The sequence below is a fragment of the Panicum virgatum genome, chromosome 5K (assembly GCF_016808335.1).
Source record: "Panicum virgatum strain AP13 chromosome 5K, P.virgatum_v5, whole genome shotgun sequence".
Lineage (NCBI taxonomy): Eukaryota > Viridiplantae > Streptophyta > Magnoliopsida > Poales > Poaceae > Panicum > Panicum virgatum.
In genome coordinates, this window is record NC_053140.1 from 50736350 (window position 1) to 50762200 (window position 25851).

General features: G+C 46.7%; 3 protein-coding genes across 3 annotated transcripts; 2 read left to right on the forward strand and 1 right to left on the reverse strand.

Annotated features, from left to right (window-relative positions):
- Positions 1–738: 738 nt before the first annotated feature.
- On the forward strand, positions 739–7503 carry LOC120708268 (katanin p80 WD40 repeat-containing subunit B1 homolog KTN80.1-like). Its single transcript, XM_039993463.1, has 17 exons — positions 739–1039; positions 1561–1691; positions 1787–1904; positions 2462–2791; positions 2993–3063; positions 3387–3461; positions 3534–3677; positions 3756–3927; positions 4055–4717; positions 4803–4859; positions 4972–5108; positions 5567–5692; positions 6141–6215; positions 6306–6418; positions 6600–6716; positions 6862–6930; positions 7065–7503. Exons 1-17 carry the CDS (start codon positions 1009–1011, stop codon positions 7132–7134), a joined length of 2499 nt encoding a protein of 832 aa, XP_039849397.1. The 5' UTR covers positions 739–1008; the 3' UTR covers positions 7135–7503.
- Positions 7504–16921: 9418 nt separating this feature from the next.
- Positions 16922–22329, forward strand: LOC120708270 (secretory carrier-associated membrane protein 2-like). The gene is made up of 12 exons (XM_039993465.1): positions 16922–17158; positions 17941–18054; positions 18334–18396; positions 19144–19177; positions 19639–19761; positions 20365–20427; positions 20516–20609; positions 20705–20750; positions 20825–20892; positions 21297–21345; positions 21650–21715; positions 21890–22329. The coding sequence occupies exons 1-12, from the start codon at positions 17102–17104 to the stop codon at positions 21974–21976; spliced, it is 864 nt and encodes a 287-aa protein (XP_039849399.1). The 5' UTR covers positions 16922–17101; the 3' UTR covers positions 21977–22329.
- Positions 22330–22418: 89 nt separating this feature from the next.
- Positions 22419–25354, reverse strand: LOC120708269 (BTB/POZ domain-containing protein At5g03250-like). Its single transcript, XM_039993464.1, has 4 exons — positions 25017–25354; positions 24583–24652; positions 23178–24479; positions 22419–23094 (listed from the first exon to the last, which is right to left on the reverse strand). The coding sequence occupies exons 1-4, from the start codon at positions 25073–25075 to the stop codon at positions 22594–22596; spliced, it is 1932 nt and encodes a 643-aa protein (XP_039849398.1). The 5' UTR covers positions 25076–25354; the 3' UTR covers positions 22419–22593.
- Between the last annotated feature and the right edge of the window lie 497 nt (positions 25355–25851).

The following is a 25851-nucleotide window of genomic DNA, read 5'->3' on the forward strand; positions in this document are numbered from 1 at the left end:
GCGGCATGTGCCCGTGCGCCGCGGCCTCGACCCCTATTGGCACCCCCGCTGCTCGCGCTGCCTTCCTCGCCACGTCGCGCACGTTTCCTCCCGCCGCGGGCATGGCGGGTTTTCCTGTCCGGTTGCTTTTTTTTTGGAGCTATTCCTGTCCGGTTGCTCGCTTGGAATCGTTTTCGAGCGGAAGGGAAAAGAACGGGGAGGGGGTGGACCGGAAAGTGGATCCTGCCGCCGCCTGCCCCCGAGCGATGTCTCACCAGACAACGCCCGCCTTGTCCCTGCCAAACCAACCGAAGAATGGCATTAATTGTAGCCCTTTGTCCAGGTGGGAGTGACTGGTAGTGGTAGGCCAAGCTGAGGGGCATCGCAGCTGTAATGCTGTGGCGGTGGCCATCGGGATGGATGACCCAGCCGAGTGGGCGAATGGCTTGCCCCCAGCTTGCGAAATTTGGAGTCGTCTCAGATCTCGTCAACCAAGTCGTCAACATGTAATTTACGCGAGTCGAATACCAAATCCACGAGCTCTGCAATCTCCATGCCTCTCCTGTAGCCCCAAATCGTTCTCAACCGTCGAATTAATTTTTGTGGCCAGCGCAAGGCCTGCGGGTTGATTTCGAACGCCTGATTCTTGTGGGAACCTTTGCTTTAGGCTAGCCACGCTTTGGTACAAAAGAAAATGAACGAGTGGCAAAAGCGGGGCGACGCGTAGGCAGACGACAAGAACTCCACTCCCCACCCACCCACGCCGCTCCACAGTCCACACCTCTCGTTTTCACTGCCCTGCCGTAGCAAAGAAGAGGGAAAAAAAGGGGCGAAGACGCGCCTCGCTCTCGCTAACTCCCCTGCTCCACAAGACCACTCGGATCCCAATCAGCCGAGCCGAGCCCTGCTCGTCTTCGGCGTCGGCGTCGGCGTCGGCGGCGACGGTCCCGCGACCGAGAGCCCCCGCGGGCGAGCCAGCCACGCAGCGGCGTGGACTTGGGGGGAAGACGGTAGCGGGGAGCCGGAGGAATGGACCCCGAGAAGCGCGGCTACAGGCTCCGTATCCTTTTGCTTCGTCTCCCGAGTCGCCGCTCTGTTTCTTGATTCGATTTGGTTCGGGGGGGGGGGGGGGGGGGGGGGGAAGCCGCTGTCCTGCGAGGCAATCCAGGCAGGCATTTGCTCGAGCAGTAGAGACCACCGACTTCTTGTATTTCCTCGGTCTTCAATGCTTCTTGAAGTAGATTATTGGAATTTCCCGGCGCCTTTCTACTTTTTTTTTGGTAATCTGAGCCAAGAAAGCAACCATTCATGAAACATCCAAGCTAAACCTTAAGCGGTTGCGACTGGTTCAGCAAACAGTTCCCCTTTTGTCCACAACTTTAGTCTACAGCACCAAATTCAGAAATCTGTTTTGCTTTAGCTAATGTTGTTTCAGCTATTTTTCGGCTTTATTTTTCTTAATAATTCTGCAGTCACTTCAGTTCAATATAAACCATGGTACCTAGGACCACGACTAGTTAACTATCTGGAGGTTTGCATTGTTCAAATTTGACATCCCCTTAACTTGGCACCCCAAACTAGAGGAGTTTGTGGCGCACGATGCCGACGTGAGGTCCCTGGCCATCGGCAAGAAGTCTAGCCGTGTCTTCATCACCGGTGGCAATGATCGCAAGGTCAACTTGTGGGCCATTGGCAAGCAAACTCCGCTTCTGGTACGTGTCCCCTATGCTAGTGACACTGCATCTTTTTGCTTAGCTTAAAATTTGAACAATGCTGTTTCTGAATTGGTGTCTAATTGTTTCCACAGAGCTTATCAGGCCACACAAGTGCGGTGGAGGTTGTGCAGTTTGATTCAGCAGAGATGCTTGTGCTTGCTGGCTCATCAAATGGTTCCATCAAGCTCTGGGACTTAGAGGAAGCTAAAGGTGTGGTTCAAGCCTATATAAGGCTCCCACGATTGGGTTATATTCTAAAAGCATGCATCTTACTCTCATTTCTTTCTATGCTTGTTGGGTAAAACATGGCCATTTTATGTTGTGTTCTTCACAAGTTTATTTTAGATTTATTATGATACAGTCATACAAATGAAAACATTCTTTGAGGATAATCTTTTGTTGCACTATGGACTTCATTTTATTTTTTAGTAGCTGTTTTAGAGCCATGATTATAGATTTTCAAGCCCCCCAAGTCTTTTCAAAATGTCTTCAACGGCCACATTCAAATGCCTGCACTTTGGTGGTTCCATGATTACACACTCTGCTTAGCTAATTAGAAAGGATTGCCTCTACTGTTGTCTTAAGTTCTTAACAATTTGTTGAGTGTTCCCCAATATGTCTCGGTTTGCCCTGCATCATAGTTTAAGCTTGCAAACCAACTACTTCAAGTTTAATCATGTGTGGCAACTTTAAGCTTCTTGTGGATGGATAATGCCATGCTTTGGGGAAAATAAATATCTGATTAATGTTTTCGAATCGAGATGCAGTTGTGCGATCTCTTACCGGGCATAGATCGAGTTGCACTTCTGTTGAATTCCATCCATTTGGCGAGTTTTTTGCATCTGGTTCATCAGATACAGACCTGAAGATATGGGATATAAAGAAAAAGGGATGCATTCACACATATAAGGGTCACAGAGGAGCAATTAAAAGAATCAGGTTTACCCCTGACGGGCGATGGGTTGTCACCGGAGGGGAAGATAACATTGTGAAGGTGTGGGATCTGACGGCTGGAAAGCTTTTACATGATTTCAAGTTCCACAGCGGACAAATTAATTGCATTGATTTTCATCCTCAAGAATTTTTGCTTGCAACAGGTAGCTGCCTATCTTTCTATACACACCATCTCTTTTTCTTCAATGTTATTATTAATGCATGACGGTGTCACCCAATGCATGTGCATTATTTTAAAATATCATTTTTTAGTTAGAAAAGAAATAGTTTTGTCGGAGACATCTAAAGTAAGTGAAGTTTAAAGTAGTGGATATACCCTGAATGGCTTATATTGACGTTTTCAGGCTCAGCTGATCGGACAGTGAAATTTTGGGACCTGGAAACTTTTGAATTGATAGGTTCTGCTGGACCCGAGGTATTGCAAGTGACTATCTTAAATCAAGCTAAAATTTTCATATGAAATTCTTTGGTATGCATGTGTTATATGCATGGTAACTACTACAGCACCTTTTTGCAGTCGGCCTTTTATTACTATCTTATTTTTTTCAAATTAGCATCATAAGAGCTTTCTAGGAGGACTAGTTGACATTTCCTTTGGTTGATTCAATTTATCTAAGACAGTCTGATATCTAGCATTCTAGCCTGAGCTTGCTTACGTCTTGTGCATTTGTTTTGTGCTTCTTGGTCTAGGATGCAACTTCCTCTTCTTTGGTAGCTTACATGCCTTCTTTGTCCCAGGGTTCTGGAGTACATTCTATGGTCTTTCATCCAGATGGTAAAACCCTTTTCTGTGGATTAGACCAGAGCTTGAAGGTAGGTCTGGTTTTGATATGTTATTTATTGATTTTCATTTGCTTGCACCTGATGACCTATGAATATTTTAAGGTATTCTCTTGGGAACCAGTAAGATGCCATGACGTTGTTGACATGGGGTGGAGTAATTTGGCCGACCTTAGTATTTATGAAGGGAAACTATTGGGATGCTCCTACCATGAACGGCGTGTTGGTCTATGGGCTGCTGATATATCAGTGAGTGGCATACTTTGCATGTAATATGTATTCTCCTTATCTCCTATTCTAAGTTCTAACTTTTATTGTTTGATCCAGCTCATTGGACCCTATGCTCTTGGTGTGTTGCCCAAAGCAAATTTTTTTGCTGAGCTTGTGCAATCTTTGGATGATAATCCTGTGAAGCCAAGTGATAGCACTGCAAATTCTAGTCCTGCTTTAGCAATGATGCAACCGAAAAATTCATACAAAGTCAAGGAGCCTGGGACTGGTATGGTTTCAAACCACTTATACATTTCCTGTTTTTACTTTGTATTGAAATGTTTTTTTGCCTTATTATTGCTTGACATGGGTTGTGATGATGCTTCCCTCCCTCTCTCGTGCTTCTGCGGTAATAGCTGAATGCTGGGTTCGTGGCTCACATTTGAATCCAGCAAGTACAGATAAGATCAAGAAAGATAGGAGCAGTACAATTCCACGAAGACCTGATCCATCTTTTAGATCATCTATTCAGAGTTCTACTCCAATGAGGCGTATGAAGCTTGTTGATAGTCCTTCCACCAACCCAAAAACAGTGGAACATAATTTTGGACAGAAAGATACCTCATTAACATCTCATACAAGAATAGCTAAAAATTCTTCTGCTAAGAAAGGCAATCTTACAGAGTCAGCATCGGTGAAAGATATTTATACTACACCGCAGGCTGTTTCTGCACCTGTTGTTGTACCCAGAGACATTTTAGAGGACAAAACAGTAAGCAGTGTTTGCAGAGGAACTGGAGGCACAACTACAGCCCCAGATGCTTTTCGGGTTCCTGTTCACAGAAGAAAACCTTCACTTAGCGGCACTGCTGCTGATAGTGATTGCTCAGTAGGATCCGCACTCAGTGAACCAGATGTTTGCTCAGAGGGTTTGCCAAGCTTAAAGTTCTCTGGACTATCTCCATATTACAAAAAAGAAGAATATGGTGAGGTGGATAAAGAAGATATTGCACAGATAGCAGAAAAGATGGATAGAACAGTGTCACTGGAGCATCCTCTGCTGTCCAATGACGATAAGTGTATAGCCCTTCATCTTTGTTCTTAAAAATCAACCCTGCTGTTTTGCTACTATGGCAATATAACAGTTGAATCCGTTTCGTGCAGCCTTTGAATCACCATGCTCAACAACAGAGACAGCCAGGGTGAAATATGTTAGAGGAGGTGTGTATGCATATTAACTGATATTGTTGAGGGCATGTCTTTTATCCACTCTTAATCTTGGTTCCACTTGGCCCTAAAAAATAGCTTCCTAACAAGATTAACTTCTTTTCAGTTGCTGTACCACTGGGAAAAACGAAGTCTCTTGTTGAGAGGTGGGAAAAGAGGGAGTCTTCTAGCAATGATTATTCACCACATACTGGTTCTTGTGGTGATCGGATGTTGAAAAATGACAGCCCTCCTGCCAATTCAGTATGTGCTCTTAAGTTTGAGTATAATTATTTAAACATATTTTCTTTTACCCTATTATGGGTCTGTGGTATAGTGGTATTTCGACCTGTATGTGCTTTCGTAGTCTAGTGCGTAAGAACCACAACCATTTCACTGAAACTATTGCAGCTATGCTGGATCTAATTTGGTTTTTGTATTTACTTGTTAATCCTTTGGGTCCTGACTGCCACATGTATTTATAGGAAAACTACTAACCAGATACAAAATTCGTGGGGCTGATTGTTTTGTAATGTTTATGGAACTTAATGCTGTTGGAGATTGAAGTGATGCTGAAGTACTCATAAACTACATACAGAATGAAAATCAAACATACTTGACTTTGCTTTGCTCTATTTTATTTTTTCATGCTATGTAGAGTTCTAAAAGATTGTTTGGCTGTTCAAATTTTTATGTTTGTTACTACTGATGGCAATGAACAGGCAGAACCAAGTCAGACATATGAAAAGGATTTGTCAACAGTGGATGAGGTGATGACGCCTGTCAATTTAGTGCAGAATCATGACGAATTCATAAATGCTGTAAAACTTCGGCTGACAAAATTGGAGGTGATCCCTTTTTTATGTACTTGCTGGCTGCTGTTTGTTATCAGCTCATATGCATCATGGAATTCTCTTGTGAACTTACATCCAACAAATAGAGTAGGTCTTCTGAAACTTCCATAGTTTATTTATTGATGCAACATGTGAGTGGTTTATGCCATTAACCTTTACTTGGCAGTTTCCATATGGACAAGGTTGTGGAGGAAAGATTTTTCATTAGTTTTTTCAATACTCCTGTTTTAAGCTATATGACATTTAGGACAAGGTAATCAGTTCAAAAAAGAATTAATTAGCTTGACTGGCATGCCATATATTTAAAATTGTAAGGGTACATGAGAGAGCTTATAACGTTAAAATGTATCATTTGATTCTGCGCCCCCCACTGCTGATCTACCACCTAAACATTATTATTTTTGTGATGAACCAATATAACTTTAGTGTTATGTGTATTCAGATGATGCGACATGTCTTTGAGCAAAGTGGTATCAAAGGAGCAATTGCTGCAGTGGCAAAGCTGCCTGACAATGCTGTAAGTTTCTTTGAGATGTATGATGATTATGCATGGCTGTATTTTCATATTCCTTTTCTTTTACAAGCTACTGATGGTTGAGATTGACAGGTTCAAGCTGATGTTGTTAGTGCTCTCAAAGGGAAGCTTGATCTTTTCAACCTGGAGATTTTCTCAAGCTTTCTGCCTGTTCTTGCTGGGTTGCTGAGTAGCAGGACTGAAAGGTAATGTATTGGATGTATTATTTCATTGCAAGTCTCTTTTCATTTGAAAGAGAAAACATCTGATGTTAACGTTCTTTGTTATCTAAGTCATGCAAATATTGGCATCTTACATTTGAATAACAATTGGTTTAGCGGTAACTTTGTCTCGTTAGTTGCAATTTATCTCGCCTCAAATTTGCAGGCATGCTGCAGTTTCTTTGGAAATGTTGTTGGATCTTATAAAGATTTTCGGACCAGTTATACATTCAACATTATCAGCAAATCTAGGTGTAGGAGTTAACATTCAGGCGGAGCAGAGGTATGCAAATTCACTGCAAAACTTGTACCTTGCCTAAAAATATTTGGATGTGAAGAGAGCAATTGTGCCTGTCCCTACATATCAGCGAGAAACTGCTGTGCTAAATCAAACCATGCAATTCACCAACTTTGCTTATCTAATGCAGGTTGCAACGTTGCGCACGCTGCTTTAACCATTTGCAAAAGATTCAACAAGTTCTGCATCCATTGATTATGTAATTCTCTTCCTTTCCCTTACTTTACGCTCTATCTTTTTAACCAGTCATTTCTCAATCACATACATGTTGCTACAACAAACAAATTTTCTTCTAACATTCTGCGATTTCCTTTTTGTGTTTTGTGGGTACAGGCGGGGCGGTGAATCAGCACAACTCGCTCAAGAACTAAGTCTTTCGTTGCAAGACTTGGTGGTGATCTAAAACAACTCGGGTGAATCTCATCCGTACGGCAGAGTAGATACGATTCTTTTTGGCGAAAAGTGCCCACAGTTGTGTAGCTTGTAATTTTGTCATAGCTTTGCAAGTGGGTCTTGCAATTGTGTTTTGACTTAGGCTGGCATTCGGCCTTTGTATATGTAGCCTGGCTGTGCATCAGTTTGTAATTAGCCACATTTGCTGTGTGGGCAGCCTTGAACAAAGATTAGCGGAAACAGGAAAGTAAACAATTAGAAAAGGACAATTTAGTTTCTTGCGCGACTGACACCCCCAGTTGGCAGCCCTTGTATCATGTGATTATTGTTCATTGCTTGGATCAGGATGAACGTATGGTCAATGCTTACTTTGACCTAATCACAGTTGGCTGCAAATGGCATATCATGTGAAAATGCCCTGCATTAGCATTTCCTTAGAATTAATTAGTGGCAAATATGATAATATATAGGGGCAAACATGATCATTTTACCTTTTTGTTAATTTGTCTTAGAATTTTTATGATGACTAGTATTTTGGGACGGAGGGAGTAGCATATTTTTTTCTCCTAAATTTATACAGTATCTTGCGAGATATTCTCTCCCCTTTCTTGACGACATTTCAGCATTCTGCCGAGTATGAAGAGCTGATCCAGATATTATACTCCTTTTTTCCACGGTGTTAGTCCAATGCCGTGTTCCTTCAGTTTGTATACATGGCATGCCAGGACAAAGAAGCGTTCCACCTGAGAATTCCCATTTGTTTAGCCCGTGGCCCTGTTTGGTTAGGGGTGTAGCATGGGTAGCACAAGTAGCATGAAGGTAGCACAAGTAGCACAGCTAGCATGACATTTGTTTGGTTTGTGCTACAAGTTAGCACAAAGCAACCAATTTTGCTACATGCACACAACATACCTTATATTGGCCTATGAAAAATGTCATATTAAGTATTACACATGGAAAAAAATCATAATATTTCCGTTACAGTACAGAGATCTCACAACTACATTATTGTAGAATACAGTCATGCACACACATCATTATTGCGGTAATAAAAAAATGTCCACACATGCACACCGAGCATTATTGACATATTCAAGAAATGGAGACAAACATGACAAACATAACAAACAAAGGTCACAAACGTGAAGCCAAGAGGCACGCGGCAGCTATCTCATCACGCAGTGCATTCATGTTGCCATCTTCATCCACTGGCGCTGCTGTACCGTACTCCTCTGGTTCATCATCATTTTCATCTGATTCTGGCAATGCCACCTCTGGCTCCTCCCTATTGAAGTCTACATCATCACTGTCATTCTCTAAAATGAAGTTATGCAGCCCACAACAAGCCAATATGATTTGTGTCTGTTTGCGCTCAGAATAGTGAGGGAGATCCAACAATATGCGCCACTTCATCTTTAACACATCGAAGGATCGCTCTATTACCGACCGAATTGAGGAATAAGCTTGGTTGAAGATTTCTTTTTTACCTCGAGCTCGTGGGGTCTTTTTCCAGTCATCTACATGGTACCTCACTCCCTTGTAAGGTGGTAGAAATCCCGGCCGGCTCGGGTATCCCGAGTCCACCAGGTAAAACTTGCCTACAAAATTTTCCATAAGTTACAAAACATATGTATCATTTAATTATTGAAATGAGAACCCAAGCAAACCCATGGCCACGTACCTGGGGGAGGATGAGGAAATTTGTCATTGTGCCTATACATCACCTCTTGCAGGACAGTCCAATCATGTGCCGATCCAGGAATCCCAGCTGCGACAAACGTGAACCTTCTGTCGAAGTCACATATTGCCAGCACATTCTGAGTCTTCTCCTTGCTCCTACCGAAATATAGTCCAACCTTCTTGCCCGGCACGATCACTTTCACATGTGTGCCATCGATTGCTCCAATTGCATTGTTGAAGAAAGGAGCATACTTGTGGTTTGCTATCTTGGGATGTACTGTACTGAAAGAAGGGTCACTTGGTCGGATGATATCTTTAGCTAGGTTGTAAACGCACTCTAACACATGCTCAAATTTCCGGCTTTTCGTCTCCATTGACCGGGTAAATTTGTCCTCAGCTTGCCTAATAGGTTCAGGTGGTCCAATTATCCACAGGAACATTGCCAAGGCCTCTCTAGATGACATCCTGGTGGTTGACTTCAACCCATATGATTGCGCCAATACATCATGAAGCCGCTCAAATACTGGAGGATTCATCCTAAACATATTGAAGCAAGATGTTTCATTGCCTAATGTCTTCTCTACCCACTCAATTCCACTTTCTTTGGCTATCCGACGGGGCCTTTTTTTCAAGTACGTGTAATAGTACATACCCAGTGCTAACGCCTGCTTCATGATTTCCCTCTTCCTACTGCTTTCATCCAAGAGTGCCTTCAAGACCAGAATTACTTCATCGTCACTTCCAAACAAGTCTGCAAGAGCCTCCTCAACCGGATCACGAGCAGCTGTTTCAGCTGCATGTGCACGAAAAAAAATGAAATAAGATTACAGTTTGCAACTAGACGAAAAGATATTACAGGAAAAAAATGCAAAGAACTTGACATGTTTCAGCCTGCAATTCTGTGAGTGTGGCAGCTCGAAAACATTTGCTATGTATTTCATGATTGAAACGTATAAGAAAGCACTATAATCTGGGAGCGGGGATGGTTCATGTCACAAAAATAGCAGGACTATATTAGAACCCAATTAGCACAAAAATATGTAATTAGTATACTTTGAACAATCTACAAATTAGATACCAAAAAGATATTATTATTTGTGAAAGGCAAAACATTTTTGTATGTGCTAGCAAAATAGATATAAAAATTGACCAACTTCACAAGCGCATTCATTCATTATCAACTTCAGAATCAAGTAATTCTCTGCTGCTGCCTCACCTTGAGCCGATGGTCCAACTCCGTTCAACCATGCATTGTCCGCTGTACTTGATGCCTGCACATTCAACAAAAAACCAGAATTAGACATGCACAATATGATATAAAATTGCATTTGACCTTAAGGAAATAACATCTCGATATGCAGCAAGCACAAAGGACCAGGTTAAGCAAACAACCAACATGACACAAACCCCAGTTCAAATAATTGTCAATAATGAGCACGAATCAGTTCACTCACATTAACAAGCTAACATTACACATGACACAACACAAACATAAATAGCTACTACTCAATGATCGTAGGATCAGCAAATGCTTTGTGGATCCATGCAAGACGCTCTTCCAGAGTTGTCATGCAGGAAAACACTCCTCGCCAGAGGCGGAGCCACCACTAGGGTGAGCCAGGGCGGCCGCCCTAGGTCCCTCTAAGTGAAGTACAGAGTATATTTGTTAACAGTAGAGGTAGCAGAAAAAGAAAAGAAGTATGGATCTGAAAAACATAGGAAGAACAAAAGAGAACAGAAAATTGGCTTCCGCAGAATAGATTACTTGAGAAAGGAGTAAGAGTTCAAACAAGTTGTTCGATACCATTCCTCCTCGCACGCACTCAGTATTTAACTAGCGACTCTCTTGCGTTTACATGGGCTTGGCCTGATACGTGCGCGCAGGCACATCTAGCGAACCCATTCGCGCCAAGACAGACACTAGGCTTCCTGGTGCGGCGGTCCATAGTAGGAGATGCTTTCTCTGGTTCGTGGGTGCTGACAATATCCCCGTTCTCAACTCCGGCAGGGGCTCATGGCGGTGCGGCGGCGCCCCCCAAACGCGAGGTCGAGTGGGCTGCGGCCTCTTAAGTGGTTCAACCTAGCGCCCCAGCCCAGCACTGCATCTTGCCACCAGATGCCGCTGCCAATTTCGGCAGTTCACCATCTACCCCCTGTAGTCCCGCTCAGGCGCTCACGCTGGCGTGTCGATGCCGTTGCGCGACGCCACTCCACGCCCGTCCGTTCAGCAGCCCCATCTCGGCGCCCGTCGGTGGCGACAACAGATCCCGTGCACCGCCGGCACGGGCGCCTGCAGCCGACCAGCAAGTCTCGGCGTCTCGCTCTGGTCGTGCAAAAATTTTATCGTAAAAGTCCGCCCTAGGTCATTTTCTGGGCTGGCTTCGCCACTGCGGGCAGCAAGTCTCGGCGTCTCGCTCTGGTCGTTCAAAAATTTTATCGTAAAAGTCCGCCCTAGGTCATTTTCTGGGCTGGCTTCGCCACTGCTGAAAGGCCCTTGTTTGGTTTTGGTAATTGAGTGACAACTTAGGTGGACTAATAAGTGTTTATGTTGAGATACACAGGAGATTAGTCCACACAAAGACACTAGTATGAGTAACATGTGCCATGGAGGAGAAATGGCTAAGGGTTGATACTATGCTCATATAGTGTGATCGAGGAGCTCATTGCATATGAGACATGACATAGAGTTATGTGACCAAAGTGGAGAAGATCAAGACAAGGCTTGGCTTGATGGACCGGTTGCAATGGAGAAGGGCAAGTCAAGGCTTTGAAGCGAGGGACCGCGAGGCGGTGAAGCTTGGGCAAGATTTGGCGCCGATGGACCGAGGCAACGGTGAAGAGCGATCAAGGTCAAGATCGATGGACCAAAGAGGTCATGTGATGATATGGAGTGGATCATATCAATTAAGAAAGATCAAGCCAAGTGTTGACTCATGATGATGATCAAAAGTCTTGATAGAGTTTTGTGCTTGTGTGGCATAAATATTTGGGAAGATGAAATGGAATGCGCAAGGCAAAGGTATGACTTGTAGGGTATTTCATTTCACCGGTCAAAGGTTATGTAGAGAAGTGCATGACCGGACTTAGGATAGATGGCCATACTATCAAGAGGGACAAACTTGTTTGCATATCGGTCATCTAGTGCCACTTGAGCGATCTAACATTGCGATGTTGCTAGGATCGAGTGGCGTGGTGAGATCAAGTGAAAATCCTTTGAAAATGTTTGTGAAATGCTAACACATATGCACATGGTGTTGTTCACGTGGTGTTGTTGGCACATTTGCAAAGGAGAAAGAGTTGGAGTTGATGTTTATCAACTTGGGGAAGCAAGATAGGCTTTTCGTTGTTCTTCGGAGATTAGGTTGGCTCTTGAAGTGAAATACTGCTTTGATCCATTGTGTTTTGGATCAAATATTCAGTTGGGTTGTGTAGCCCTCTGAATAAGTTTTCCATAGAGTCCAAGATCACCAAATTTGGACATTGGAGCTAAGAGTTATGGCCGTTTTACCGAGGTATATTACTGCTGGAAATAGACATGCGGACAGTCCGCTCCAGGGGGCGGACGGTCCGCCGTTATCTCGGATGAGCTCGAGCAGAACCATTTTTGGCTCTGTTGGTGGTCCAAAATGAACTGCGGACCGTCCGGTCCATGGGGGCGGACGGTCCGCCTTTAAAAGCTGAAACGGGCGCAGAAATTTGGTAGTTCTGTCTTGGGTGTCCAAATTGTACTGCGGACAGTCCGGCCCTTGGGGGCGGACGGTCCGCCTCCTACTGAAAATTCTGGGACAGAAACACTGCGGTTTCTGTGTGTGCTGACCTTTCGAACGGCGGACGGTCCGCCCCTGGGGAGCGGACAGTCCGCCGGTCACTTCCAGATTTAGTCAGAGACGTTTGCAAATCGGTTGGTTCGAAGTTTTGAACCGCGGACAGTCCGCCCCAGGGGTGCGGACAGTCCGCCCGGGGCTCTAACGGTCGACTCTGACACATAATCATTGCAGTTCTAGCCGTTGGTTTTGAATGGCGGACGGTCCGGTCTCTGTGAGGCGGACAGTCCGCGAAAACTCTGTTTTCACGGGATTTTCACGGGATTTGAGTGTAACGGCTAGTTTGGAGCCTCCCTCTATAAATAGAGGATGTGGCCGGCCATTTGAGGTGGCTGAGCACCTTGGGGACTTGGTGTCCATGTGTGAGAGTGCTTGAGAGCCCTCTACTCACTCTAACTTGATAGTAATCATCCGATCGAGTGAGAGAGCGATTCTAGTGTGATTGCTTTGAGAGATTGCATCGAGTGGCACTAGGTGATCGTGTTGCAAGCCGGTGTGCTTGTTACTCTTGGAGGTTGCCACCTCCTAGACGGCTTGGTGGCAAGAGGCTCCGTTGAAGCCCGCAAGAAGATTGTGCGGTGCTCCGGAGAAGGGATTGTGAGGGGTATTGTGCTCACCCCGCGGGAACCGCAAAGAGCAACTCTAGTTGAGCGAGACGTGAAGAGCAACAAGTGGTTCGGCCGGATCATGTGCTAGAGTTCGGTGTGAGCACTCCACGTGGGAGAGTGTGACTTGAGAGTCACCACTAGCAAGAGGATCGGCGGTAACCTTGGAGCTTGTCTCAACGGGGATTAGCTTGGTGGCAACCAAATGAACCTCGGGATAAAAATCACCGTGTCAATTTTGTCTACTCTTCTCGGTGGTTTGCATTCTCCAAATCACAAGTCTTGTATTTACATTCATTTATATCTTGTGCTTGTGTAGTTGCTCTCTAGTGTAACTAGTTAGCTTGTGTAGCTTAATTAGTTGCTTTTGCTTAGATTGTGTAGCTAAGCAAGTTGAGCTTTTGGATTTGGATTGTGTATCCTTGTCCTTGAGCATCTAGTGAGCTTAGGTTTGGCTTTGTGCTTTTACTCATTAGAATTGTGTAGGAGCTCCCCCGATTTGTGAAGTACTAGTGCTTAGACTTGTGTGGCTTGGCATTAGAATTGTTAGGAGAGCTCTTGCTAGCTTGGCACTCCATTTGCTTTGTGTAGGATCTTTTTCGAGGTGCTTAGAGTCATAGTTAGAGGGGTGAAGTCTTGGCTAAGCGAATAGTTTCAATTCCGCATAAGTTTCGGTTAGCCGGCGCAATTAGTTTTAGAAAGGACTATTCACCCCCCCTCTAGTCCGCCATCTCGACCCTACAACTGCTCCTCACCAATACTCAGACTTAAATAGCTTGTTCAAGAAAAAGTATTCATCGCTGGTTCTTGAGAGGCCACTTTGAACAGCCAACTCCAAGCTAGCTTTCGCTGCCTCAACTTTCTCCTTTTCCTTGTTCTTCTTCAGCTCAGCCGCGTGGTCCAGAACTAGCTTTGCCTGTACACCCGGCTTCTTCATTTCCAGAAACATTTCCTGCAACAGGGATGTAACTTTCAATTTTTGCTTCTTCGGCATTGCTGCCTTGGGCCGTTTGTTCTTCTTTGATGGACTGTCAGCGGTTGAGGTCGTTGCACCACTGCTTTGCCTCTTTCGACTTCCAGAAGTGGTTGTGGGACAGTGCCATCACCTTCTGAGGTTCCATCACCTTCTGAGGTTCCATCATCCCACGTCACGTCCACTTGGCTCCAATCAATTGTACAGTCCTTGAACATGGGGTACAATTTTGCAATCCATGTGGGAAAACCCCTCTGGAGTGTGGTAACCTCATGTGGCCATCTCTGTGCATGAACCGAAAAGAGTATAAGAAACAAATGATACTCATAATTTTTGCAGAGGGTTAAGAAACTTCAATGCAAATTTGTGGAGACATGTAATTACCTTATACAGTCTAGCCCACACATGATTTGGGACAGAGTACCCAGCACCAGGAACTTCCGATACCCCCGATTGTTTAGCCAATGCAAGCATTACATAGTGAAATCTGTTGAGTTTCCGTTGCAAATTTTGCAGCTGCCGCACGTCATGGTTCAAGCCAGTCTTGTGCCTAAACTCCCTAATTATTTCGCGGTACCCTTTAATCTTCATTTTACCATTTGGACAATTGCCTATCATACATTGTCCTAGCCAAAGCTCGCAGAAAAGATGTGTATTTGATTCGTTCCAATTTGCGTCCGACCTAGGGATTCCTCTCTATGAAGGAACACAAATGGAACGACAATGTTAAATAGGATTTGAAAAACAATTTGTAAACTCAATGGTGACCTAAAGACTCAATGGTACTGTCCCAAGTTGCATTTGACCTTAAGCAAATAAGTAAATGATGACATCTGCCTCCACATTTTGTAAGCACATTCAATACACACAGTGAGGTTGAGATATGTCAAATAGCAAAAGGTTGACCAACTTTAGGCAATGCAAAGCACATATCCGAACTATTATATGTATGTATCAAGACTACAACTACCAATTACATGTGAACCATATGTACGTCATGTTGCAATAAGCAATCTGGATACTACTGCAGTGACTCTAAATTGAAAGAAGGCAGCTGTAACATTTGGTGGACTCAAGGTAATTACCGAGGATTCATTGTCGGACTCGTAGTCACTGTCATCGCCGTTGGCGGCGGCGGCGGCGTCCCCGTCGTCGCCAATGACGGAGTTTGAGGAGGTCCCAATGGTGAGCGTGTTGCGTGGTTGGGAGCGCGTGCGGGAGCGACATCCACTAGGCGACGGCGGTTCAACGCCGCTGCCACGCACACGACCGCGGCTTCCACGGCCACGGCCGACGCGACCTCCTCCTCGTCCACACTGGACGGTCTCGTCATGTGCCCCGCGACCTCGTGGAACAGGAGGGGGGTAGTGCGGTGACGAAACGCCCCAGGCAGCCTCTGCCAACCACGGGTACTGGTGATGCCCGTACCCCATGGAAGGTGCTGCCCATGCCGCCGCTAGTGGGGCGAACGTTGCTGGAACACAAATCAAGACCATGAAACATGAGGCGCATGAAAGAGGTAGGCTATGTGCATTGGTGGCGGAGATAGATGCGAGGAGGCCGGTCTTACCTGGGGCCGGCGGTGAATTTGCAGGAGTACCCCCAACCGCTGAGCTCGAAGCATTGAGGTCGAAGCCGGTCACTGGATGCGGCGTCAGATGGTGGCCGGCGTAGGCCTGCGAGAGCGGGAAGTGGCCGTATCCGCCTGCCGTTGGGGGAGGGAAGCCGCCCAAATGAGGCGCCGGTGGTGGCAGATCTGTGCCGGGAAGAGGCATCGGCGCTTGGCCTGACCCTTGCGCGCCAGTGTTGGACGACGAAGCGAAGTCCCCGCCGGCGGCATGGTTGGTGTCCCCCAGGGAGAGGAAATCCCACACGTTGCCATCGTCAGATCGGGCCATGACCTCGGTCAGGTAGTGGATGGAGCCGCTTGTTTAGCCGATCTGGTTGCCGGCGTCCGTGGGGATCGAGGAAGCGGCGCGCCGCGGTGGCCTACGGCGGCGGATGCGGAGAGGCGCCTCCAGCGGGTCCCATCGGCGGCGGCGGGAGGCGCTCCTTCCGGGCGCGCGCCCGGGGTAGGGGGGCCGGCGCGGATGCGCTCCTGGGGGCCGGCCGGCGCGGATGCGCTCCTGGGGGGCGGCGCTCGGCGGTCGTTGCGACGGGTGGGGGGCGGATGAGCTCCTGCGGGGCGGCGCTCCTTGCGGCGCGGGAGCGGGGGGAGCGGTCAGCGCTGGGGAGTGTTGGGTGCCCTAACCCGTGTACACATTGCTGCGTCGGGCGTGGGCCCCACTAGCCCAACAAAGCCCATGCTAAAATAGATGCAGCCCGTCTCGTTTGATTCCACCCGTGCTACATCGGTACACCCGTAACCAAACATGGCCCGTGTATGCTGCTTGCTTGCTGCATACCGACAAATCTTAAGAGTTAATTAGGGTACGTAAACTTTGGATTCGTCTTTCGTTAACGAAAAATTGTTAAATCCTGCATTGCAAGTACTCGTTGATAATCGCTGACAGTTCTGTCGTCCTGCACAATTCAAGAGACGCCACTGCGTTCGGCCTGGCTGCTACACCTCGCCGGCTTGCCGGGCGACCCGGCTGCCGAAATGACCCCACCTGTCGGCTACCGAATCGCACTGGTCAAGCAGGCACCCCGGCCCACGGGGACGCAACCAAAGCCGTAGGAGTATAAAATCAGAGGCCCCCAGACAAATCCGAAATTCCAAACCCACTTCGTCAAGTAAACAACACCGGCTAAAGTGAAAGCGTTGGCCGCCGCGTAGCAGTTGGTCGCCACCGTCCCGTTGGAGGTTGGACTCCTCCCGCCCCCGCCCCGTGCTGCTCTTCCCCTTCCCTTACCTCGCAGGAGACCCCGCCGCAGCAGCAGCAGGAGGAGGCCATGGCGGGGAGGTACGACCGCAACCCGTTCGACGAGGACGACGTCAACCCCTTTGCGGTGAGTAATCGGTGCACTTTGTTTTAGCCGGGTCTAGCGATTGCTCCCCGCTCTGGGCCGCGACTCATCTAGTAGGCGCGCGGAAGCTTGCTCCCGCGCTCGCGTGGGTGCAGAGGTGGGTTTGGGTCCGGGTTTTGAGGTCGTTGGCGCTGGTTTCTGGCCGTGACGCTTCGTTGGTACCCGCTGACGGTGTTGCATGCTCGGATCTGCCGAATTTTTGGCGCTAGGGTTGGTGGTTTAGGATCGGGTTCGATTGGGAGGTGCCGGTCTATGCTTGGGATTGTGTGGTGCTTGCTGATTGCGGGTTGTTGCCAGGATACGGCTTGGCTGTGGCTGTATCTGTTCTGAGGTTTTCAAGGGGGAAATGATGCTTAAATTTGGAAATTGTTATTTCCGTTTATGGGCGCGGAGTTGTCATCCTCTGATTTGTGGGGTTATATTAGGACCTACTGATTGTAGTGGATGTGTGAAAACATTCCAAACGGGAATTTACTATTGGGGCTGTATGACGCAATGGGATTAAGCACTCTTTGTAGCAGTAAGTGTTTGTCGAAGTTCATTGTGTGTGGAAACTTGTAAGTGGCTGCGTAGATCTTGAGTTTGGGACTCTGTAAATCTGTATGCATGCTTGTTTGTTCCATCTACGCTGCCAGTTCAGACCTTTAGGACATCGTTTTCTGCTTGTAGATAATGTAATAAATCAAGCTTCCTTGACTCTAATCTTTGGTCTGTTTTATTTAAATATTGCTTGATTGACCTCCCAAATGCATATTATTCTGCAGGGAGGACGTGTACCTCCTGCTTCCAATTCTCGGATGCCACCTCTTCCTCATGAACCAGCAGGCTTCTACAATGATCGTGGTGCCACAGTAGATATACCTCTTGATTCAACTAAGGTACATGATCTCCCCTTGAGTCTATTATTATTGTGCGGTTCAATATTTACAAGATCTGCTCTGCCTGAGAAAAATCTTATTACTATGCTCTTTCACTCCAACACTGTAAATATGTTGTGCATATGTTCCATAAGGTCACATCCAATGTTATCAATCAAGCGGTGGAGTTCATGCTATTTTTATATATGTTGTTTGATCCTAAATATATTCCAGATATTCTTTCATTGATGTGTTTGTCTTTGTTTGATCATGTTGTTAATATGTTTTATGTAAATGTAGGATCTGAGTAAAAAGGAGAAAGAACTGCAGGCAAAGGAGGCTGAGCTAAACAAACGGGAAAGGGTATGTGCCTTTGCAATCAAAACTTGAAACCATGTTATACTGTGTACCCTGTGTTTGATCAAACCATGTGTTTATGAACTCATGAAGCGCTTCTACTTTCATGCACTAGTAAAATCCTCTCATGGATGGAAATCCTGGCATGCCTCTCATGGATGAAAATCCTGGCATGCCCTGGATGATCCTGCAAGGCTCCTACATGTTGCGATTTATTGTGCTTAAATATGTAGCAGTACAGGGCCACAAGTATGTTATTTACCTTTCCAGAGTTATGAAACAGCAACCACAATGCAGTCTGGGAGCTAATCAGCTAAAGTTGGTATGACTGCCTAAATCATCTTAGTGCACTTTTGGGTTGAAACTTTGAAAAATGAGTAACATCGAGATCATGGGATCTCTAATTCTCCATGCATCCACTTAAGCGCTATTAGTTGAAGGGTAACAATGAATGTATGTGGAAACCACACATTGTTACCAACAGTTCACTTCTACTCATTTGTTCGCTTTTCTAGAATTTTCTCTGTTTTTCACATGAGAGACTTTTTTACATAATGGACCAATATACTGAACCCATGGGTGACCTGAGTTGAGTAACTTGAGTGTTGACCAGTTCTACTCAAAGAAGCAAAAGTTGATTCGGCGATGTTTCATATATTTGAAACAACCCAGATGTGTTACAGTCATTCACCTATGTTTCATTTCTTTGAATACAGTACCTGATTGCTTCCCCTTTGTTTCCTTGACACTTAGGAACTGAAAAGAAAGGAGGAAGCTGCAGCCAGAGGTAGGTTATTACTTATGTAATATGGGCTTGATATGTCATATGTCTAATAAAAAAATTAAAGGCTGAAATCATGTGATGTTCTCAAACTGTCAGTTTGTTAATGAGATTTATAAGTTTTTTCGGTGTGGTCTAGTCATTTATGTGATGCAGAAGTTTTGATCTAAGTATGTTCAAAGAAAATTCAAGCAAACCGAGCACTGTAGAGGTTAGGACTTTAGTTTACTCTCTTGTATTGCTAAGTAGTGGTTTAGAAAAGTTCCTTTGCTTGGTATCTTACTTTATGTGCTCCATTCTCGCAAAATCTACTTCAGTGTTTCCCATTTTTCTCTAAGAATGAAGTTAAATTAATTGTTGCTTATTGCTCGTGCTGTTGCAATCAATAATATGCTCAATTCATTAATTGTTGCTTATTGCTCGTGCTGTTGCAATCAATAATATGCTCAATTCCTTTCTTTTGACAGCTGGTATTGTCATTGAAGATAAGAACTGGCCACCTTTTATGCCCATTATTCATCATGATATTTCAAATGAGATACCAGTTCACCTACAAAGGATGCAGTATCTGGCATTTTCTTCACTGTTGGGTAAGTGTTGGTTACTCATTGCCCTCCAGTCGTAGGAAATAGCTTTTTGAAATAAGTAAACTATTTGGCTAAGCCTCAATTTTTTGACGTGACTAGGATGCTTCCTGAAGACCTGCATGTCCGAGTAATAGATATCCTCCAAATTAATGGAATCACCTCATTATCTCATTGGATTCGAAACTTTTTACTGTCATGTGAGAAGTGGCATCATATAAAACTGAGAGAAATTGCACATCGATTTTGGTTTAAAAAAAAACTCCTGTGCTGACTGCATATACCTTCTGAGGTAGATAATTTGAAAAGAAAAACAAACCTCAGCTTTGTTTCCAAAATGTAGTTCTTGATAGTGAACCCTGTAGATTAACGTGTAAACCATATTACCCTTCTTTTGGGGGTGACTTAAATTTTTAACCATTATAAAAAAATGTCCAAAGAAATTATCATATTTGTAGTTGGGATCAGGAATATCGTTTAATGGTCTGCTCAGATGATAAATAGACTAGCAGACCTTAAAGTTGGCAGATGAGATCTAGACAACGTCATGCATTGGAATAATATTGCTCCAACAAGGTCCTTATTTGTGCGACCTTTGATGTCATGCAGGATTGACAGCCTGTCTTTTTTGGAACATAATTGCAACTACAGCAGCATGGATTAAAGGAGAAGGTATGGGCGTATATGGTGGACTTCATTTTTACATCTTGTGAAGCAATTGCTACCAACTTGAAACTAATCTGGTGGCAAACTTGCATAGGTGTCATGATCTGGTTGCTAGCCATCATTTACTTCATCTCTGGTGTCCCTGGGGCCTATGTGCTATGGTATCGCCCACTTTATAATGCGATGAGGTTGTGTATATTTTTCTTCCTTGACTATTCATGCACATCGCCACATTGTATCTTCATTTGTTTCACATATTGACTTATTGAAATGTCTATTACAGGACTGCAAGTGCTTTGAAGTTTGGGTGGTTTTTCTTGTTTTACTTGGTAAGATGATCATCATTTCATATATTAGACTAAAAAGTTGTTTTACTCCTTGCTAATGATCTTTATGTTTCCAGCTCCACATACTATTCTGCGTCTGGTCTGCTGTGGCTCCTCCATTTCCTTTCAAAGGAAAATCTTTGGCGTAAGTGTTACATGATTTGGACTTTATCTTTTTGTTAGTGAAGTTACTACTGAATGAATTTTGAGGCTACCATTATCATTTTGCACTAGGACCAAATTTACTGCTGACTTAGCCTTTGCACATGCTTTGCAAGTGTTACCTTATTTTACCACTTTGGTGATTATCAAATTGTTTTGAGTTATTGGTCTGCAACGCCACCTTTGTTCCGCTTATTTTGTGTTAATTTTACATGGTCACCTTGTAATGCTGCTAAAATTTACTCAATATACCTAGGCCAACCCTATTGCTGCTGTAAAGTTGCAAGAACGCCGAAGCAACTATATCTCCAACTATTATCTGTGTACAATGCTAACTCGCTCATATTATTTGGTGTCTAATTACTTTTTCAATTTTTGTTCCTACAGTGGAATTTTACCGGCCATTGATGTCATAGGCAGGAGTGTTATAGTGGGGGTAAGTCTACACTGCTTAACTTGGATCTAGTTCAAGTTAATCATTTCATAATAAAGCTATATGATACCCAGCAAAACATCGAGATATGAGGGATCCCTACGTACATAGGGATCCGACCTTTAGTTTTTGTGATGGACCTCTTGCCTCTTGCACTAGTCCACAGGCCTGGGAATACCTGATGCTTTACCTTTTCTGTTTGGCTGATCAAATATATTCAATCGTACATTTTTAAGCCAAGTTCACATATTGTCTGGTAAGTGCTCACTTGTTTACACTATTTTTTTTCACATTTTTTGTTTGACAGATATTTTACTTCATTGGATTTGGAATGTTCTGCCTTGAATCGCTGCTCAGCATTGCTGTCATTCAGGTGGGTTTAATTTCTTTTTTTAACCTTTGCTCATTGATGTGTAGGGATATTCTTTAGGAACACGATGTCTATGTGCATAGCTAGTCTCAATGCATCATATTCTCTCCTCAAGTTTTGATCATTCTAGAAAAGAACTGTTCTGAAATTCATTATTTGAAACATGTGAAAATGCAGCAAGTATACATGTATTTCCGTGGAAGTGGAAAGGAAGCAGAGATGAAACGCGAGGCGGCCCGTGGTGCAATGCGAAATGCCTTTTGATGGAGTGGCCTTGCTGAGTGGAAGACAAACAGGGTTGTGACGATTGGTGCCGGCGTCTTGTACATCCCTATACATACGCAGTGCGTCTCTGAGAGTAACTTATAGCCTTCTTGCCCCCATGTAATATAGACCACCTACGCTACCAGAGCTTTATCTCTTACCTAGGTTCAGATGTGCTTATAGGTAACTTAAGTTTTTAGGGGAATACGTTTTCCTACCTGATTTGTACTCTTAACTACTTGTGTGACCATCCCTGTTCTTTTTTATCTTGAGTGATTATTTGCACCACTGGGAATGTGACTTCGATCTTGTCAAAATCATACCGAAATATATACTCCATATGATTTTTGTTCTTTGTTTTGCTGCACTTGCTGTCCAGGTCCAGATAAAATACTCCTAAAGAAACAGATTTCTCGGGTTCCACGAGTAAACAACAGAAACATAAGAAGGTATTGCTCACTGTGCTCAAGTTACGTTATTAAATCCATGCAAAGCATAAGAACATAATTATTGCATAATACTAGAGCTAGCTAGCTCGAAAACTACAGGTAAACGGAAGATAAGGCCTGGGAATGAAAGCGAGGATACTGCCTAAACAAACTGAAGAGGTGAAGGTTCTATTTGCTGCTCGGCAGGGCGGGCTTTCCTTGTTGCACCTTGGCCCCGAAGCCGCACTTCCTGGTGAGCAGGCTCCACGACCTCCGGGGCTTCCCAAGCCGCCGGATCTCCTGCTTCATGCTCTTACACTCCTTCTCCAGCTCCGACACCCGCGCCTTCACGTCGGTGATGGTCTCCTTACCCTCGGGCGCGTCGTCCTCCGCGTCGGTGTCCGCCTCTGCTTGCGTGCTGGCTGCGACGGCGGCGCCGCCCTTGGGGACCATGGCGCCACCATGGTGCGGGCGCGCGCCGTCAACCCCCGCCGCGTTTTCCGACACGAAGAACCACCCGGCGATGGACGTGCGCAGGCGGAGCTGCTCGAAGAAGAGCACCTGCACCACCACCCGCAGCGGCAGCCGCTCGTTCTGCGCCGCGTGCGTGCACGCCTCCAGCGACAGCTTCTGGCAGTTCATCAGCCGGCACAGCTGCTCCCGCTCCGACTCAGACAGCCACGGGTGCGACTACAATACGGGTGCGTGCCGATCGATGAGATCACGAAAGGAAACCTGAACCTGAATGTATAAGAAGAGGGCGCGATGTGCACCTTGAGATATATATCGATGGCGCGGTACATGCCGTCGTCGACGGGGCGCGCGTAGTCCGGCACCACGGCGGCGAGCGCCTGGAACTTGGGCAGCTTCAGGTTGGTGTCCGGCGCCACCTCCGCGAGGTACCCGTCCATGAGCTTGGCCACCATGGTGATCGGCGACAGCGACGTCGACGGCGTCCCGCCCTGGGGCAACCCGAGGCCGGCGCCGCCGTCCTCCGCCAGCGCCGGCGAAGTGTACCCCGTCCCGATCCCGTCCGTGGACGACATGAAGTAGTCCAGGATCCGCTGCACGCAGTCGATGTCGTAGAGCGTCTCGACGTGGTAGCCGAGGTTGGGCACGAGCAGGTCGTCCAGCGACGCGTCCTCGAGCTGCGCGCCGATGCGCCGCTCCAGGTTCTCCCGGCACAGTGGGCTGCCGTGGAGGAGCATGGCCGTGCGCAGCATCCCGAGCAGGAACTTGGTGGACGCCACGCCCTTCTTGGTCGGCAGCAGCGCCACGATCTCCTCCAGGAAGTACCTCTGGTCGCCCTCCGACGGCGCCGACACGCTGGCGGCGCGCGGGGTGATGTTCCGGCTGCTCATGCCGCCGCCGCCGCCGCCGTCGGCGCCGTAGCTGGCGAGCGCGTTGCTGAAGCTGGTGTTGCGCTTGAGCCCCGGCAGGAAGCGCCCCGCGTAGAACATGATGGCGCCGGCGATGCTCTCGGCGCGCATGCCCTTGGCCTCCATCGCCTGGATCAGGCGCTTGAACATGGGCAGGCTGAGGAACGACACGTCCTCGTACCACCAGTCCATCCCGGACGCCGCCGCCGCCGCGGACGCCGTGTCCCCCGACCGGATGCCGTTCCAGAGCGCGTCCTTGTCGATGCTGGCGCTCCTGAGCAGCGGCGCGGCGGCGTCGGACGCGCAGGCCTTGGAGGCGAGCGCGGTGATGCAGCGGGAGACGAGGTGCAGGTCCTCGGCGGTGGGGAGGACGCCCTCGCAGGTCTCGAGCGCCTTGATGGAGTCCTTCCAGTTGGCGAGCACGTCGGCGAGGAAGGACTCGGCCTGCGTGATGAGGTTGCCCTCGGCGTAGTCGTCCGTCATGCGCAGGTACTCGGCGGCGCAGCGGAGGCACACCACGTTCAGCGCGTTGAGCTCGATCTTGACGTCGTAGCAGAACTTGGCCGCCAGCTCGAACGCCTTGGCGCCGCCGGGGATGTCGTCCAGCTGCAGCGTGCACATGCCGCCGCCCGCCGCCGGGGGCTGGTACTCGCTGATCATCCGCTGCAGCACGCCGCTCCGGCTCAGCAGCGGGAACTGCATGGGATACAAAGGCGCCGCGCGCGGTTCAGAGCAAGCCAAGATCATCAGGACTAGCTCTGAAGAGTAGTTTATGGCAATAGACAATGGAAGCACTAACCTTGTGGAGGTAGAAGGACATCTCTCCTACCTCAACAACAACATCACTCTCAAGTTCCGTAGTGCACCTCCTGGGAATAAGATCAAGATGAGAAATTTTGGAACTCAAAATTAAAGGATGGACATACTCGATCTGATGGAAATGAGTGAAGTAGGTGATTAGGTAGAAATGTACAACGCGCAAGCATTGTTCTCGTTCAACCTAGGGACACGACGGTCGAATTACTCCACATACTGTAAGATCACGCGTGGGATTCATCTCTTAATTGTAGGTAATATAGATAGACATTACAATTTTTGCAAAAAAAATGATGATGAATCCACAAAAAAAAATACGGAGAGGCCAGAAATGGATGCGATTTGGATGAACATAATTTGGGGTTGAACACATTGTAAATCAACACAACTGAGAAAGGGACGAGGAGTGGAGATAACCATGTGAGGTCTTCGAGGACGAAAATCTCCGGCTTGGAACCCAGCTTCATGGTCACCATCCTCGTACCGCGCCAACTAGTCGATCGGTTCCTCCTCTACAGATCTGCAGGGGCTGGGTGGCGTTGTTCACTGCTCATGCAGCCACGCGTGTCTTTTTTGTGGAAATGGAAGCCCATGGAGGGAACCGGCCAAGGATTTATCAGGGGCGGTGGGGGAAGGAGGTCGGTGCCTCGGTGGTGCGCTCGTTCCTGCATCACCACCGCATGCAGACAGTGGCGAGAGGAAATGGCGCAGCCAGTCAAGGCTCGGCCCGGGTCCAAAGGAGCGGGCACTGACTTGCAAACTTGGCCAAGAGTTTCTAGTTTTATAGTAGGACAGAAAAAGAAGAAGCTGTTACTGGAAATGCCCGAGGCACTCACTGACAGATGGGCCCTTCGCGGCTGCTGCTTACTACCACCACCAGCTTACGAGTCTGGACTCTGGACCGACCTGTCTGCCATTGCTGGAGTTGGACGATGCGTGTCTCCTGCTCGTGTCCCGCTAGCAGCGAAGCGATCCACCGAGAGGAGAGATCGGGTGCCCGGCTCTCGGCGAGAACTGCCAGGCCGGTGTCCGTCCGTCTCTCCCTCCCGCACACCTGGCCAGCCAGATCCACTTCTCTGGGGGTTCGCTCGCTCGCATGCAATGATGCGAGGATAGTGAAGCGCCGGTCCTCGATGGCACGTCGCTTTCGTAAGGGAGGCGGATGCAGATCCATTATCAATTTAGGCCTTGTTCAGTTGCTTTCAAAATTACAAAATTTTATAAGATTTTTCATCACATCAAATTTTTTAAT